Source organism: Geotrypetes seraphini, chromosome 10 (genome assembly GCF_902459505.1).
Source record: "Geotrypetes seraphini chromosome 10, aGeoSer1.1, whole genome shotgun sequence".
Taxonomy (NCBI): Eukaryota; Metazoa; Chordata; class Amphibia; order Gymnophiona; family Dermophiidae; genus Geotrypetes; species Geotrypetes seraphini.
The window spans coordinates 102,900,012-102,917,628 of record NC_047093.1 but is presented as its reverse complement, the minus strand read 5'-3'; the positions used below and the strand labels follow the sequence as shown (position 1 = coordinate 102,917,628).

Below are 17,617 nucleotides of genomic sequence, written 5' to 3'. Positions count from 1 at the left end.
ACATGTATTCCTATGGGAAAACGCGTTTCACATAACGAACGTTTCACATAACAAACTTGCTCCTGGAACCAATTAAGTTCGTTGTGTGAGGCACCACTGTATATATCCTCTCTGGCGCCCATTAGGGGGGAACCTCATTTTGCGGTGGGTATGGTCAGGGGTTCGTTTTCCAGATGGGCTGCTCTGGGTTTGAATACGTTTAGGGATGTGATTTTGGGTGGGAGGATTCCCAGTTTTGATGAGCTTATTGGGAGGGTGGAGGGTATTTGGTGTGATTTCTTTGCCTTTATGCAACTTCACCATTTTCTGTTTTCAATGGGATGGGCGAGGAAGTCACCACATAATGTTGAACATTTAGAAAATATGTGGTTTCTTTTGGGGAGGGTGCCCAGGTCAATTTCAATTTTATATCATTATTTTAGGGGGAAGGAGGTCCTTCATTATCCATATTTGCAGAAATGGGAGGAGGATTTGGGTCTTACTTTTTAAAGGGAGGAGTGGGCACAAATATGTCTTGAGGTTCAAAAGGCATCATATAGTGTTTTGGTGCAAAGAAAATGCTTACAAAGTATTAACACGCTGTTATCTTACCCTGGCACACTTGCATTTTATGTATCCCCAGACTAGTGCTGTCTGCTGGAGGTGTAATAAGGGAAAAGGTACATATTTACATATCTGCTGGGAATGTTCTGATATCAAATTGTTCTGGTTACATGTCACTACCACCTTGACATTTTGGATACAAGATCCAGTTCAATATTTACCTCAGAGCTGTCTTTTGGGGTTGCACAATGTCAGATCCAAGCTGGTTCGTATGGGTCTGGCGGCTGCTAAATGTCTAATTGCTTGGAAATGGAAATGCAGCTTAGCACCGACAGGATAGGACTGGATTCTTCAGCTGTTCAAGTTGGTGCAAATGGAATGCCTTTTTGCTAAACCATGAAAGGGAAAAACAGATTGTTCAACTATTATAAATCATGCTTAATCTGAACAGCCTGAATATTCAATCCTATTTATCTCAAGACCTCAAACACCTGAAGCACTACTTGTGTTTTTTCGTGCTCTTACTGGGGTTGGATATTCATCATCGGTCTTTGCGTGAATATTGTTCTTATTCAAAGCAGGCACAATAATTTTTGTTACATCTATGTGGTGAGCTAATGTATTTAAGAAGAGCACTTATCTTTTTAAGCCCGATGGCTACCCAGCCGTTTCATTGTTTTCCTCAGGGGCTCCTATTCTTCATAATAGCACCTCAACCTTTGTTTGAGTGTTAACAAGCTCTCCTCTCACCGCAGACGGGCAAAGACTGATGATGAATATCCAACCCCAGTAAGAGCATGAAAAAACATACAAGTAGTGCTTCAGGTGTTTGAGGTCTTGCGATAAATAGAATTGCATATACTGGCTGTTCAGATTAAGCACGATGCCTTGCTGCTAAACATTTTGGTTATTATGCACACCAGGAGTGGATTTGTAAGAAAATCTTTGCTTTCCTTTGATCTAAATCTTTATGGGATGAGGGGGTTGTTTGTGGAGGGTGGAGAGGGAGGGGAGGTGGAGTTCTCTGGGGGTGCATTGAAGAACACACGTTCCCCCTTTTTTGAAATGGTAGGAGGGAGAGGGAAGGGGACGTTGTTCTTGATGTGCTATTGGGGTAGGGGAATGTGTTTTGGTTCTAGGGGTTCAATGATAGGGTGATGTTCCTTTGATAGTCAGGATTTTTCTGTATTAGGTAGTGAATGGGGGGATATCAGAGCATCATGATTTGTATGTTGAGTTGTATTGTGCGTTGTTTGTATTTTATGAAAAATTTAATAAAAAAGAATAGCCTTACTGGGTCAGACCAATGGTCCATCAAGCCCAGTAGCCCATTCTTACAGTGGTCAATCCATATTCCATGCTACTGATCCAGGCCAAGCAGTGGCTTCCCCCATGTCTTTCTCAATAACAGACTATGGACTTTTCCTCCAGGAAATTGTCCAAACCTTTCTTAAAACCAGCTACCCATTTCCCTTTTGTATCCTGTGAAGTTTTTTTACAAGCTGTTTAGTATTTTAATTGTGTATGTTTTACCTCCCTATTTTTATTCACTTTTAGTATTATACGATGTAAACCGCTTAGGAATGTTACGCGGTATATCAAGCTTTAATAAAAGTTGAAAACTTGAATAATATACCTGCTTGTCTTTGGATAAAGCAGTTACTTACCTGTAGCAGGTGCTCTCCAAAGACAGCAGGTATACTGCATATTCTCATAACCCACCTACCTCCCCTAATTGGCTTCTTAGCTCTTTTACTTAACTGCAGGTCCCATGAACCAACATCAGACGAGAAGGCACCAGCATGTGTGTGGTATGAATGGTAGTAAGATTTAAAGTGGCAGTATACTTTTTAACTGTACTAGGTTAACTTTGCTATGTCTTAACTTGAATGTCAGGCCAGTTTCGGTGCTGAAACCAATAGACAGTCATTCTTTATCTTGGTATCACTGTTCCCTCTAAGTTGAGCTGGAGTCCTCCAACTGCATTGCTGCCAGTAGGAGGTAGTGCTTCAATATTGTGTTTTCAGTTGCTGGGAACAGGCAGGGTCCCTAGAGTTCTGCAGAGATCACTGTTGAAAATGTGACCATGAAGCAGTACCTCCAACTAGCAGACTCCAACTTAGCTTAGAAGGAATAGTGCTTGGCGTTATGCTACATTACATTACATTAGGAATTTCTATTCCGCCATTACCTTGCACTTCAAGGCGGATTACAAAAGAATTATCAAGGATGTATTACAACTAGAACTTACCAAAAAAAAAAAAAAAAAAGAATTTTGGTCATTTTCAAAGAGAGTAAGAAATTAGTATGGTTATTTGTTTGGGGTATTTGGTTTTAGTGAGAGGTGGTGCTAAACTCAATAAAGAACTGACTGCACTGATGTAGCACAAGAAGTATTGCATATGTGCAGTCAAGCTCAAAATTCTTCAGAGTTGAAAATCTAGAGGTAGCTTTCCCACAGTGGTTCCATTGAATAGCATCACCCATATATAAGGACTTCTATCCTGCTATCTGTGGAGAATAGTTGTTATATGTAAGTAACTTGATTATATGTTCATTAAATAAGGAATCTTAGCTGATTAAATTTAATTAATATAATTTCAGCTTGACTGGCTATGATGCCATCATGCATAATGAAAACTGTTCTGTGTCTTATTAGTGCCTGAAAAACATTATGAAAGTGAGTAATGTATTTGTATGTCACTGTCTAGATGTCACTGTCTAGATGTCATAGTATTACACATTTATGAACTCGTGGGCCTTAGTGTAACAGAAATGTTCTTGTGGTTTGTAGGAAAGTGGATTGGAGAAAGAGTTAGTGACTATATTAATAAAACTCTCAGCTGTAAAGTACCTTCCAGTCTTTGCTCACCATCGGATTTCCTTGGATGTATTGAAAGGAATGACTCCAAATGACCTTCAAAAGGTAGGCAATGCTGCAGGTCCTTTCTTCAATCCCTCCTCCAAACACTGACACAAGAAAAAAAAAAATCTTTTGCAAGTGAATGATTGTTGATGATACTATAATGACTTGTGCTGTCTTTGGTTTCTGGAAACAGTCTATAACAGGGATGTCAAAGTCCCTCCTCGAGAACCGCAATCCAGTCAGGTTTTCAGCATTTCCTCAATGAATATGCATGAGATCTATTAGCATACAATGAAAGCAGTGCATGCAAATAGATCTCATGCATATTCATTGGGGAAATCTTGAAAACCTGACTGGATTGCAGCCCTCAAGGAGGGACTTTGACACCCCTGGTCTACATGGAGAAATATGGCTTGGTTTTTGGAGTGCAAGCAGCACCACAGTGGAGGAGACAAAAGACCAAAGAGTCAATGAGCAACTCAAAAAGTAAATGGCATCCAAACATATTTATTGTAAAGTCAACCATGGAGCCTTATTTACCATACCTTTTCTAATAATTCCTAGTACTGTATATTGTTTTATGTTTTGGCCATCGCCACACATTGGGCAGAAGATTTCAGCTTATTGTCTATGATGACACTTAGATCTTTTTCTTGGGTGCTGACTCCTAAGCTGGACTCTAGCATCTGGTAACTATGATTTGTATTATTCTTCACAATATGCATCACTTTATATTTGTCCACATTAAATTTCATCTGCCATTTGGATGCCAAGTCTTCCTATTTCCTACTGTCTGCCTGCAATTTTTCACAGTCCGCATGCGTTTTATCAACTTTGAACAGTTTTGGGTCATCTGCAAATTTATTCACCTTACTTATCGTTCCAATTTCCAAATCATTTATAAATATGTGTTCCTGTATAAGACTTTAGAATATTGTGAACATTTAGAATATTGTGTACAATTCTGGAGACCGCACCTTCAAAAAGATATAAAAAGGATGGAGTCCAACCTTAAACATACAGACACAAACACTATGACTTTTACATGTGCAGGAGTTAAGCTATGGACTGGCCTTGTTGGCCAGATTCGAAAACGTGGAGAGAGGAATTCTTTTAGGAAAATGTTGAAGACTCAACTATTTGTTAATGCGTTTTTCTGAGCAATTGATTTATATCACATTGAATTAATGCTACACTGAATATGTCAATTTTATTTTTTATTATTTTGTATAGACTTTTAACATTTTATGTATGTAACCCTTTGTGAACCATTTTGGATAAAAACGGTATAGAAATTTTAAAAATAAATAAATAAAAAATAAGATGTATCATACGAGCTCTCCATTGACTATAAGTCAGACCTGAAAATCTTATCCATAAATAGAGAATAGCTTTCAAACCCGTGGAGGGGCATAATTGAAAGGTACGTCTAAGTCCGTTTGCGTCTAAGTCGCAAGTCGTCCAAAGTAAAAAACAGCCTAGGACACATTTTCGAAAAATACGTCCAAAAATTTTTTTTTGTTTCGAAAATCGTCTAATTATACGTCCTGCCGATCTGATCGTCCAAGCCGCTAAATCGTCCATCTTTATACCACATTTCCGTCCAACATTTTGTCCAAGCAAAAACGCCTAGAACAAGCCCTGTTGGGCGTGGGAGGGGTCTGCAAAGTGATGGACTGAACACCCAGACATGCCACCTAAATAGTGGGGTTCCTTACAGGGCACTGCTGTGAACTTCACAAAAAGGGTGCCATGTCTTCTCCTCACTACAGCTCCCTTATAGGTCATGGTGAGCCCCCCAAACCACCTCCAGAATCCCCTAGACCCACTTATCTACCACCCCAATAGCCCTTTTGGCTGCAGGAGCCACTTATGCCAGTACAAAAGGGTTTTGGGGGTGTATAGGGGAGTGCACATGTTTAAGTATCAATGCAGTGATTATAGGGGCTTATGGGCATGGGTCCTCCTCTCTATGGGTCCCTAACCCACCTCCAAGACGGCTTAAGCTGCCTCTGTGCTGGATGACTAGGCTTTCCTATGCCAGGTGGCCAGATGGTCTGGAGGCTGAATTTTAAAGATGTGATTAATATTTTTAGGGGGGGGGGGGTCGGTGATCACTGGGGTAGTGTGTGGGGTCAGTTTTATGTGTTTGCAGTGCTTATCTGTTGACTTTAGGTGGGTTTTTGTGACTTAGACCATGTTTTACATAGTCTAAGTCACAACATCCAAGTTCCGTCAATCCTGGGCTGTATAACTTTCGGTTATACATGCTGTATTACTAAGTCTAAGCCGGCCCACATCCTGCCCAACTCCCACCCTCGACACTCCTCCCGAAATGCCCTGTTTAGCTTTGGTCATTCAGCGGCACTATGAAGGCCTAGGTCATTTAGAAATACATCCAAGCCTGTTTTTATTATCGGCACTTAGATGTTTTTAGGAAATGTTCATCCAAGTGCCAACTTAGGCTAGTTTTTGGACATTTTTCTCTTTCAATTATGAGCCCCATAAGGTTTTCAAAAAACTTTTATAGCCTTTAGGTATTGGGTGTTGAATATCAAAAATCCCAAATATAACTATTACAATGCCATTTTACCTGCCACATATTACTTTCTTTAGAAAAAACCTCTGACCCAAAAGTATGAATCAAGGGGCATTCCCAAAACAGATGGGATAATGTCGCTTTGGGGTGATTACATTTCAGACATGAATCCATAGATATGATAGTTGCTCTATAAGCTCTCCAAGGTGCCATTTATAAGCGACAAAGAAATGTATACCCCCATCTCAAAATAAAAAATGTCAGGTAATAATTTATGCAATAATTGCAAACACCACTTGATATGAGTTCCTTGCAAATTTATTTGTAATTCAACATTCCAAACATAGGCCACTGTAGCATTATCTATGAGAGGAGAAAATTCCAACAACAAATGTCTAAAATATTTTAAAGGTACTATTAACTGAGTCTCTAACCAAAATACCTCTGATAGAGTCTCATAAATTTTTGAACATAAAAAATTGGAGTTCAGTGAGGATACATCATAATTTAATTGTAGATATGAAAAAAATGTCTAAATGAAACCACCCATAATTAGAACGCAGCTGAGAGTAAGTTGGCAGAGTACCATCATCTCTAAGAATTTGATATAGGTAAGTAATGGTCCCCCTCTTCTCTGCTTTGAAACCAGCTGCTAACATACCAGGCTTAAAGGATCCATTAACACTTATGGGTAACAAGGGAGTGATTTGAAAATTAATTGACAACTTACCGCAAATTTGATGCCAAGTGGTTCTTAAAGGGGCCAGCAAAAAGTAATAAGGATTTCTTAGGACAGTAGATTCTAATCTAGAGGAATGTAAAAAAAACAAAAAAACTGATTGACAACCACAAACAAAACCAACTTGCTCTGGACCAATAAGCATAGGTAAATGAGTAGCCAGCCTATCTGCCAAAAAACTCTAGCAAAGATTTTGAGGTCTACATTAAGTAGACAGATAGGACGATAGGAATCTACAACATGTGGGCCTTTCCCAGATTTCGGGATTAAAGTAATTAAAGCAAGCGCAACACCAAGGGGAAAGGAACCCTCTCCCACACAGGAGTTAAAATATTGCACCAATGGTCCTGGAAGATAGTAAAGCAATAGTTTATAATATTCAGCTGCAAATCCATCAGGTCCAGGTGTTTTGCAAGTTGATAATGATTTAATAACCTGCTGAACTGCCACTGCTCGTAATGGGGCATTCAAGGAATCTCTCATTTGAGAAGTTACAGAGTCTTCCAAATATGATTTCACTAAAGAAGATTGCGAGGAGGAGTCAGCAGTATATAGTGTCACCCTCCCGTCTATCGCTGGGTCGCGAGGTTGCGGGCAGGGTGATAAGACTGTTCACTACGTGTCACTCTAACAGGTGAATGACTCTTCAGGCAAAGTAAAGTCATACAATATTAAAACCACACTCAAACCACTCTATATTTTCCAAAAGAAATGTGTGGTTTAATCGGGAAAGATTCCGGAGGACTGGAAGGTGGCAAATGTTACGCCGATCTTCAAAAAAGGTTTGAGGGGAGACCCAGGAAACTACAGACCGGTGAGTCTGACCTCGGTACTGGGAAAGATGGTAGAGGCGCTGATAAAGGACCGCATCATTGATCACCTTGACGGACATGGCCTGATGAGGACCAGCCAGCACGGTTTCAGCAAAGACAGATCTTGTTTGACAAACTTGTTGCACTTTTTTGAGGGAGTAAACAGGCAGATAGACAAGGGTGACCCGGTCGACATTGTATATCTGGATTTTCAGAAGGCGTTCGACAAGGTTACGCACGAACGACTACTTCGAAAAATTGAGAGCCATGGAATCGAGGGTGAAATACTCACGTGGATTAAAAACTGGCTGGAGCATAGGAAACAGAGTGGGGGTAAATGGACAATACTTGGACTGGAAGAGCGTCACCAGTGGGGTGCCGCAGGGCTTGGTGCTTGGACCCGTGCCCTTCAACATCTTTATAAATGATCTAGACATAGGTACGACGAGCGAGGTGATTAAATTTGTGGACGATACAAAGTTATTCTGAGTAGTGAAGATGCAGGGGGATTGTGAAGATCTGCAACATGACATAATCAGGCTCAAGGAATGGGCATCGACATGGCAGATGAGGTTCAACGTGGATAAGTGTAAAGTGATGCATATCGGTAAATATCTCATGCGCGAATACAGGATGTCTGAGGCGGTACTTAGAGAGACCTCCCAGGAAAAGGACTTGGGAGTTCTGATCGATAAGTCGATGAAGCTATCCGTGCAATGTGTGGCGGTGGCAGCGAAAAGGGCGAACAGAATGCTAGGAATGATAATGAAGGGGATCACAAACAGATCGGAGAAGGTTATCATGCCGCTGTATCGGGCCATGGTACCCCCTCACCTGGAGTACTGCGTACAGCACTGGTCGCCGTACATGAAGAAGGACACGGTACTACTCAAAAGGGTCCAGAGAAGCGCGACTAAGATGGTTAAGGGGTTGGGGGAGGTGACGTACAGCGAAATATTAGAGAAACTGGGCCTCTTCTCTCTCGAACAGACGAGATTGAGAGGGGACATGATCGAAACATTCAAGGAACTGAAGGGAATAGACTTAGTAAATAAGGACAGTTTGTTCACCCTCTCCAATGTAGGGAGAATGAGAGGGCACTCTTTAAAGTTGAAAGGGGATAGATTCCATAGAAACTTAAGGAAGTTCTTCTTCACCCAAAGAGTGGTTGAAAATTGGAACGCTCTGCCGGAGTCTGCCATAGGGGAAAACACCCTCCAGGGATTCAAGACAAAGTTAGACAAGTTCCTGCTGAACCAGAATGTACGATGGTAGGGCTAGTTTCAAGTTTTATTATTTTTAATATACCAACCATCAACAAGTATCTAGCCGGTTTACAATGCTATGTTAAAATAAGGAATTAAAATAATATTTATAAAAGGGGGAAAAGTGCACATTAAAGACTTTTACAAATACAAACATGAAAGTGGGGGTTGAAGGAGAAAAAGGGGGGGTAGAGTTACATTGTTAGGAGTGGAGAGAAAAAATAAAAATAAAAAAAATTTTGTTTGAAAAGAGAAGGTAAAGGGATAAAACATTAGGAATTGTGTTGCTTCTTAAAAGCGGTTGGTGGACTTAATGATGGGAAATTTAGGAGCTGTGAAAAGCATCTAGAAATAAGAATGTTTTTAGTTTAGTCTTGAATTTATCAAGGAGATTTTCATGGTGGAGTTGGGATGGCAAAGCATTCCATAAAGTTGGGGCGACTACGGAGAAGTTGATTTTCCTGGTGAAATAAAATTCTTTAATAGAGGGAACAGATAATAGATTTTGATCTGCTGATCTAAGAGTCCGAGACGGACAGAAAGGGATGAGGAGTTTGTCCAGGAATGGTGGAAGACGTGAGAGTTTGATTTTAAAGACTAGCATAAGTGTTTTATAGGTAATACGGTGTGTGATAGGTAGCCAGTGGGCTTCTTTCAGAAGGGGTAACTTATGTATGAGTTTTATTGCTGTTTTGGATGAGCTGTAGACATCGTAATTCTTTTGGGGGGATTCCGTTATAAAGAGAGTTGCAGTAATCAAGATGAGAGATAACTAATGAATGAACAAGGGTTGTAATAGCTTTGGTTTTGAGGATAGAAGTTAAAGAGCGAATAAGCCGAAGTTTATTAAAGCAGATTTTTACCACAGAACTAATCTGATCATGAAAAGTTAAATCTTTATCTATGATTATGCCAAGTAGTTTTATTTTTGTTTCCATTTTTACAGGGTAAGATTTAATGAGGATCTTTTCTTTTATTATTTCATTGTTCTTGGTTGGAAAAAGTAAACCACTGGATTTATTGATGTTGAGGGAGAGTGTTTGCGTGAAGCCAATCACTGATTTTATCCAGTTTAGTGTTAATTTCTTGTATTTCGGATATGTTTGAAGGATCAACAGGGTGAAGTAGTTGAATGTCATCTGCATATGTGAAAATCGTGAAACCGATAGACTGAGCTAAAGTAAGGAGAGGAGCAATAAAGATATTAAATAATAAGGAAGAAAGAATAGAACCTTGTGGGACCAGTTAGGGCGCTGGTCTTTGTCCAGAGGGCCGCTGCGTGAGCAGACTGCTGGGCATGGTGGACCACTGGTTTGACCCAGCAGCGGCACTTCTTACGTTCTTATGTATTATGTCTAGTCAAAAGAATAATATTCTCAAAACAAACAGCCAACTTTCTTGTAAGTCCATTAGTCAGGCTTAAGCTAGCCTTTTAAGAGTTCAGTTCTCACTGGGCGGATTTGTTCCCAGTTAGGCCCAGCAAATCCCATCCAGGGCAAACAAACAATTCTCAAAACAAAAAAAAACCAACAACCCACATACAGTCCAAACTTCCCCTCAGGGTTTTGAGGCTGGCCAGGAGCCACAGCCCTGCAAGTTTCCTGGACTATTATAAATTGGATACAGTTCTATTCACCAGGTTCTTGCGGACATCCAATACAAAAAAAACAATCTTGGTGAAACAAAGCAATTCCTGCTTCCAGTACCTGCCCTCTATCACTATAGGCAGGTGTGTGCCGGCTCCTTAGAACCAATGTGGGACATAGGCTGCCGAGTAGCTTTGCTCATCCCTTCTCCTAGCAATGTTAGGGGAAGAGAAGTCCCTCAAAATATCCCACCTGGATGATACAGCATACTTCACCCCAGCCTACTTCCTCCAAAGCAATTCTTATCCCAGCAGTGTTGGTAATCATGCACACAAACAGCAGAAAACAAAACCTCTCCCAACAGTAGTTCTTTGCTAGTGGAAAATAAACCCCCAGCAATACTGCTAACAACCCTCAAATCCTTTTCTCTCCAAAGTTCCAGTCAAGGCTCTGGTAAGCTCCACCAGAAAACAAAAACTGTGTTGAGGTTTTTCCCCCCCCTTTAAGCAAAAAGAAAAAAAAAACATGCCACAAAATGGCTACTTGTCCACTTTACAGCAATTAACTTCCATAGCCTCCATTGGCTCAGGAACTGGCTCAGGCTCTGTACAGTCCATGCTTTCCCCTTCTGGTTCCAGGTCTGAAGTCTGAGAATCCCCAGCATTCACCTATTCCATGGGGTCTCCTTCCTGGGCATGCAGCTTTGACTGGAGAGCTCTTCTCAAGCACTGTTCGTCAACTGCCCTAGCTAGTTTCTGTAAGCTAGCTTTTTGTCTGTTAGGACCACACCCAAACCTAGCTGAGGTGGCAGTAGGCTTTCTCTCTCTCTGGCTCCCCTGGTGGTTAGTGAGGAGATTTTCTTCCTGCTTACTAAAAGGGGACTGCCTAGGCTGAGCTAGAGGATAGACAGCTTTTGAAATTTTGGAGTGCCTTTCGCTAAAGGTCTGCTTTACTTGGTGGCATGGTCTCACAGATCCCTGCTTCTCCTGTGTGTCAGTGCTGATTGGAGGGTCGGAACTGTCACAATAGACAGGAGAAATATTCACAAAAAGTTTGAGAAATTTGATTAGGGTTATTAGTATAAGTCCCATCTGGAAGTCTAATAGAAGAAGTTAAACGAGGCCCACTCCAGGTCGATTACCAAAATGGAAAACCCAAAATTTACGATAAAGGGTGTTGCGTTTGGTCCGTTCATGAAGAAGAGTATTTAAAGCCACTTTTGCTGCCAACATACCCTTTTTATGAGCCAAGAGAAAGAATTTTGGAAGCAATGCAATGATTACACTCCGTGACATAGGCTATAATATCCCCCCATAGCACAGCATTGGAAGTTTCCCAAAAAAGGATCGAATCAGCTTCATGTTTTGAATTAAAATGGGCATAATCTGTCCATCGCTCCACTAGAAATTGTTGGAAATGAGGGTCATCATATAGGTAAGCTGGAAAACACCAATTATCACCTCTATGAGCACCCATTTCCAAGTCTATAAATATCAGAACGTGACCAGATATGGCCATTGGACCAATAGTAGAAGAGAGTATTCAGACAAGTATAGAAAGTTAACCAGGTAATGAGTATAAACCAACCAGGTCGTGCATGTGCAAGACCGGAGGGCTAGGACTTCGATAGGAAGACAGGACTTAAATGGGAAACCAAGGTGGCAAGGGAGCCTCTTCTGATGATTCGAACAGGTCGTGACCTGTTTAGGCCGCCGCGGGAGCGGACTGCTGGGCAGGATGGACCTATGATCTGACCCGGCAGAGGCACTGCTTATGTTCTTATGTTCTTATGAAACAAGAATTGAGATAAAAGAATATAATCAGTTCGGGACCAAGTGGAGTGAGAAGGAGAAAGGTGTGTGTAATCTCATTCAATAGGGTGTAATAATCTCCAAGGATCAACTAAATCTAATGTGGAACATAGATAAGGAATTTCCTTATGAGGAATAGAGGTTTGCTGCCCCGGGGAAGGATCTAATACTTAATTCAAATCTCCTGCCAAAATAAGAGGATAGGCTTTAAGCTTTAAAGTAGTTTGAGCCAAAGAAAGGCATGTTCATAAGGCATGTTCATAAACCGTGGGAGCATAAACCACTAAAAGATTAAAAGAGAGGGAATTCAGACTCACCTGTAACAAAACAAAGCAACCATAAGAATCCTTGGTTAACAGCTTGGTATGGCATTGTAAACATTTATTAATTAAAATAGCTACTCCTCCCTTTTTACTGTCAGTTGAAGAACAATAGACTTCTCCTATCCAACCAATTTTAAGCTTCATATGTTCTATATCAGACTACTTTGTTTCTTGTAAACAGGCTATGTCTGTCTCCTAATGCCAGATAATAAGAGAATAATTTAGCACGTTTAATAATTGAATTTACCCCTGACACATTCCAAGATGCTACTCTCAATGAGGAAGACGATTTAACCATCTCAGACGAAGAAGTGTATAATTTGCAATGAAATAAAGCAAAAACATCTGGAGGCCCAGCTCTCCCCCAGATGTAAATATATCTCGAAGTCATGTAAGCAAAAAATAAAGGGGTATGGCAAAGTAAAAGCCAAGAAATAAAAAGGGATAAATATAACATCAAAAAATCATGCATATAAACCATATAAACAGCCAAATCCAAAAGTATGCAGTCCTGGACGCCCTCCCAACCTTCCCAATTTCAAAATCTTCCTCCCTCCCTACCCTCCATCTCCATGACCCCCCACAGCTTCTCTGATCTCCTTACTAAATTCAAGGGAAGTCAGGGAGTTCTAGTCATCAAAATGTATCCTGTTGCCAGGTCCCAACCGGACAACATAGATTTCTCAAGGACCATAAACAGAGCCCAAACCTTGAAAAATAATATAATAAAGCCCCAGCTCCATTTTAAGTACATATAAACCATTTAATATCTCCAAAAGGCTTCTATAAACATATATACGCACATTAGTAGATCAGTAAATCTATAAATAACTATATAAATAAACAAAAAGTAAATAAATAAATATATTAATAAATATATAAATACTTTACAGTTAAGTATGCAATAGATAAATAGATTAATTAATAATTAATAATTGATCAACAATGGAACTAAATAAATAATTGGACAAATAAATAAATAGACAAATATAACTTCTTATAATAAAACAAATAAAGCAAAAAAAACCCCACTCCGTGGGATCTTGCTCCACAATCATGGTACATATTCTTTCTCACCAGATTATCTTGTTCCCCCGCTTTCAGAGTGCCAGCACTCTCCACAACCTTTCCCTGTAAAGGAGAATTGGAATAGCAGTCTCTGTTCTCAAGGCATGCAGAGGCATGCACTCCCTGTATCCTCACCCTTCTCTTCACTTTCACCTTTATGTTAATTTTGCTGGTAATTACGTTAATAACGCATGTAATAGGTCCAGTCTGTTGTCCACTTGCTGCCTTGCACTGGAGTTCTACCAGGTCCCATGATATTCTCTGCTTCTGCACCTTTTTCTCATGCTCACTCTGTTTCCCATTAGCCTTCATTTAAGATATTTCCCAAATCTCCGCATTAAAGCCTCCACCCAGTTTATTAATGCAACCACTTACAGCACCAGTCATTTCTTTATTCAAATAATCTCAACGAAAAATAAGTTTCATAAAAAAACAGAATACATAAAAGAAACAAAGAAATATAAAAATATAAATAATTATAATGGTTAATAAAAATAATCCACTTCAGTGAAAGTACAGTACTAAGCACTTCTGGTTGTACTCAGGAACTTGATGTTTATTAAGATGAGGGCAGAGAGTTCAAGTACTTCCAAGCTGCTGCAGGAGAATCAAATACACGCCAGGCAGCATTATTGAAGATGTTCAGAGTTGCCGGGTAAGCCAGTGTAAAACGTTGCTTACGCTTTACCAGGTCAGCGCAATTTTGTGAATATTGACAACGCTTTTCTGCTACAGAAGCAGAGTAGTCTTGGAACAAGCGAATCTTAACTCCTTCAAAGGTGAGTCCCGATTTTGTCAGCACTGTTGAAATAGGGCCATTTTGTGGACATAATTGTGAATTTTTGCTATTACCACTTGAGGATGTTGTTATAAATCAAAATTGTGGCCCACCCAGTATGCTCTTTCCAGGTGAAAGGGCCCAATTCCAGATGGTAGTGGGAGTTTCTCATGTAACCATTTTTTCCAGTTTTGTCAATAGATGAGAATCTAAAATAGTCTCAGGGAGACCTACAAAGCGAACATTATCTCTGCAGGTGCGGTTTTCTAAATCTTCAATTTTAGCTCCCTGCAAGTGAAGCTGCTCCCACAGAGTTGCCATTGATTTTAATAATAATAATTTATTTCATTTCTTTTTTTTTGTAATTTAAATTTGTATTAGTTTTAACATTTGACAATTTTACAATGAAAGAAAAATACAATGTAATCACCAGTAAACATAGGATCAAAATATAGGAATTTAAACAAGATATTACAAAGTATAGTTAGTCCACCATTTAAATGAAGGCAGAGCTGGTGATAAGCTGAAAAAAAATTTTTAAATAGGCAAATGGTAAAAAGGAAAATAAAGATGTAAGTCTCAAAGTCCAAACCAGCAGAATTTATTTGCTGATAGTCTGGACTTAACTAGTTTCCTTGAGAAGTCGGAGACTGAGGTTCACGCTTCCGCAACATTGTTGGTACAGTTTGCTATTGATTCTGATAGAGAATGGATGTTAAAGTTGTTTTTTTAAATATAAAAATGTTCCATTTTTAACTAATACTATCAGAATGTTTCCAGATGTATCTCGTACCCAGAAAAGACGAAAACAGGTTCTTATTTTGAGACCACAGGTCATCCAGATGGGGGCAACTTCTGTTCTACGATTTCCCTGTAAATGTGTATTAGTTTATAAGGAGGACAGGTATGTCTTCTATGATCCACAGCAGTTATCTAAATTTATAACTACTAAAAGAAATTCTTGATTAATCATGAGTAGGCTAGCTTTTAGTTAGGTCAGAAAGAAAGAAAAGTTTAAGAGCAATCAGACTTACATCTTTATTTTCCTTTTTACCATTTGCCTATTTAAAATAATTTATTTCTTGTATACCGCTATACCAGAAGTTCGAAGCGGTTCACAACAAAAAATATATACAGTCAATATCTAAAATACAGAATGAACAGTCAATAGCTAAATACAAAATAAAACAGTCGATAAAAGGATACATCTGATAAGATCAATAAAGTTAAGACAATAGCACAATTAAGATGTAAAAAACTGTTAAGAATTCATGATAGATTAGGCAGTAACATGACTAAGAAGAAAACATGTCAAACAAGTGTGTTTTTAGTGATTTTCTAAAATCAAAGTAAGAAGTGGCCTCAAGTATTAATTTTCCAAGCCATGTATTCAGTTTGGCGGCCTGAAATGATAAAATTTTGTCAAAGAACTTCTTGTATTGACATAATTTAAAAGAAGGGTTATTAAATAGGTTTATTCTATGAGTACTCTTATTAGAACAATTCATAGAAAACTGAGAGGCAAGGTAATCAGGTAGCATCCCAAAAACTGCTTTGTAACTAATGCAGGAAAACTTGAACAGAACTCTAGACTCCACTGGCAATCAGTGAAGTTTTTGATAGTAAGGGGTGATGTGCTCCCATTTTTTTAGACCAAAGATAAGGTGAACCGCGGTGTTCTGGATTAGTCTTAATTTTTTGAGTATTTTTTTATAAGCCCCTAAATATATAATATTACAATAATCCAAAATACTCAAAATGGATGTTTGTACCAGTAGACGGAAAGAAGGTTCATCAAAAAATTTCTTAATAGTGCGAAGCTTCCATAAGACTGAAATATATTTCATAAACAATAGATCTATGTGTTTTTCCAGGGTCAGTTGTTTGTCAAGAGTTACACCTAGTATTTTTATGGATTGTTCAATTTTATATTCTCGTCCACTCACTTGAATCGAATCTTCTTTTATCCTTTCATTGGGAGTTGCTAGAAAAAATTTGGTTTTTTCAGTATTTAGTTTTAATTTAAAAACAATCATCCAGAACTCAATTTGATTTAGAATGTTAGCTAAAAGATTAATAAAATCTAACGACAAACAAGTTAATGGGATCACAATGGTGATGTCATCTGCGTAAATATAAAAGTTGAGCTTTAGGCTTTGCAGCAGATTGCCCAGTGAAATGAGATAAATTTTGAACAAAGTCGGAAATATGGGGGGGAACCCTGAGGTACCCCACAAATGTTGTTCCAGCTGTAAGATAAATTGTTATCCTTGAATACCCGATATGATCGTTTGCCTAGAAATCTCTGGAACCAACTAAAAACATTTCCTGTAATGCCAATGGATTTTACAGTCACCTGTGTTGTATCTTCAACCTCTGCCACATGGACCTCCAACTCCTCAGCGTGATGAGAAAGATCTGACAATAGGGACTCTACCCCAGAAATCTGGTCAGATAGCTGAGTGAATCTAGGCTCCCTTTTATTGCCACTATAAAACGAGACTCCAAAGCCTGCACCACTGCAGTTATAATCTCCTGCACAGAACTGACTGTTGAACTGTCAGAATCAGCCATATTAACAGCTTGTACCTGAGTCTTTTTATGATCTTTCTCTCATGGTGATCACTTTGAACTCATCATAGATTTTGATTAAATTCTGTATAATATAACAAACAGCCTATGGAAGATCAATTTGAGAGTTAAAAGGATGGATGAGGCCCAGGGACAAGAGCTCAGCTCAGACACATCCAGCTTGACTCATCAACATTCTGGAACCCTGATCTACAATCTTTAGAGAACTTGCAGAAGCTGCAACTATGATACAACAACATCCTGAGCTCTAATGCTGCTAATACACTATTTGTACAATCCGTTTCTTACTTTTCAGAAAACAAGTGTGGCTACTTGCTTGTTTCCTCTCTCATGAAAAAGGAGAAGTAGTAATATATTTCCAACACTCGTACACAAAAATGATAAACTCATTGTGGTACCTGAGGAGATAGCTAGTGAATTTCAGTCTTTCTACCAAAAGCTATGCACTTCTGACCTGCATGATTCTGTATCATCATTCATTGACGATATTCCCCATTCCATCTTATCTACTTTATATAATATGTCTCTGGAAAACCTTATAGCGCAGGAGGAACTCTTAACAGCCTTAAATACTATGGCACTGAAAAAAGCCCCTGGACCTGATGGCCTTATGATAGAGTTTTACAAATCTTTCTACCCTGCCATTCTGCCTCATTTCTTACAGTTTCTCAATTACATCATTGATACTGGTCAAC

At 39.2% G+C, this 17,617-nt stretch overlaps 1 protein-coding gene across 3 annotated transcripts in view; it reads left to right on the top strand.

Annotated features, from left to right (window-relative positions):
* Positions 1 to 17,617, top strand: part of LRSAM1 (leucine rich repeat and sterile alpha motif containing 1) — a 542,506-nt gene that overhangs the window by 487,531 nt on the left and 37,358 nt on the right. For all 3 annotated transcript variants that reach the window (XM_033960298.1, XM_033960299.1, XM_033960297.1), the window contains one exon: positions 3,338 to 3,469. In XM_033960298.1, the coding sequence (XP_033816189.1) occupies positions 3,338 to 3,469 (132 nt within the window). The remainder of the gene's footprint in view (positions 1 to 3,337; positions 3,470 to 17,617) is intronic.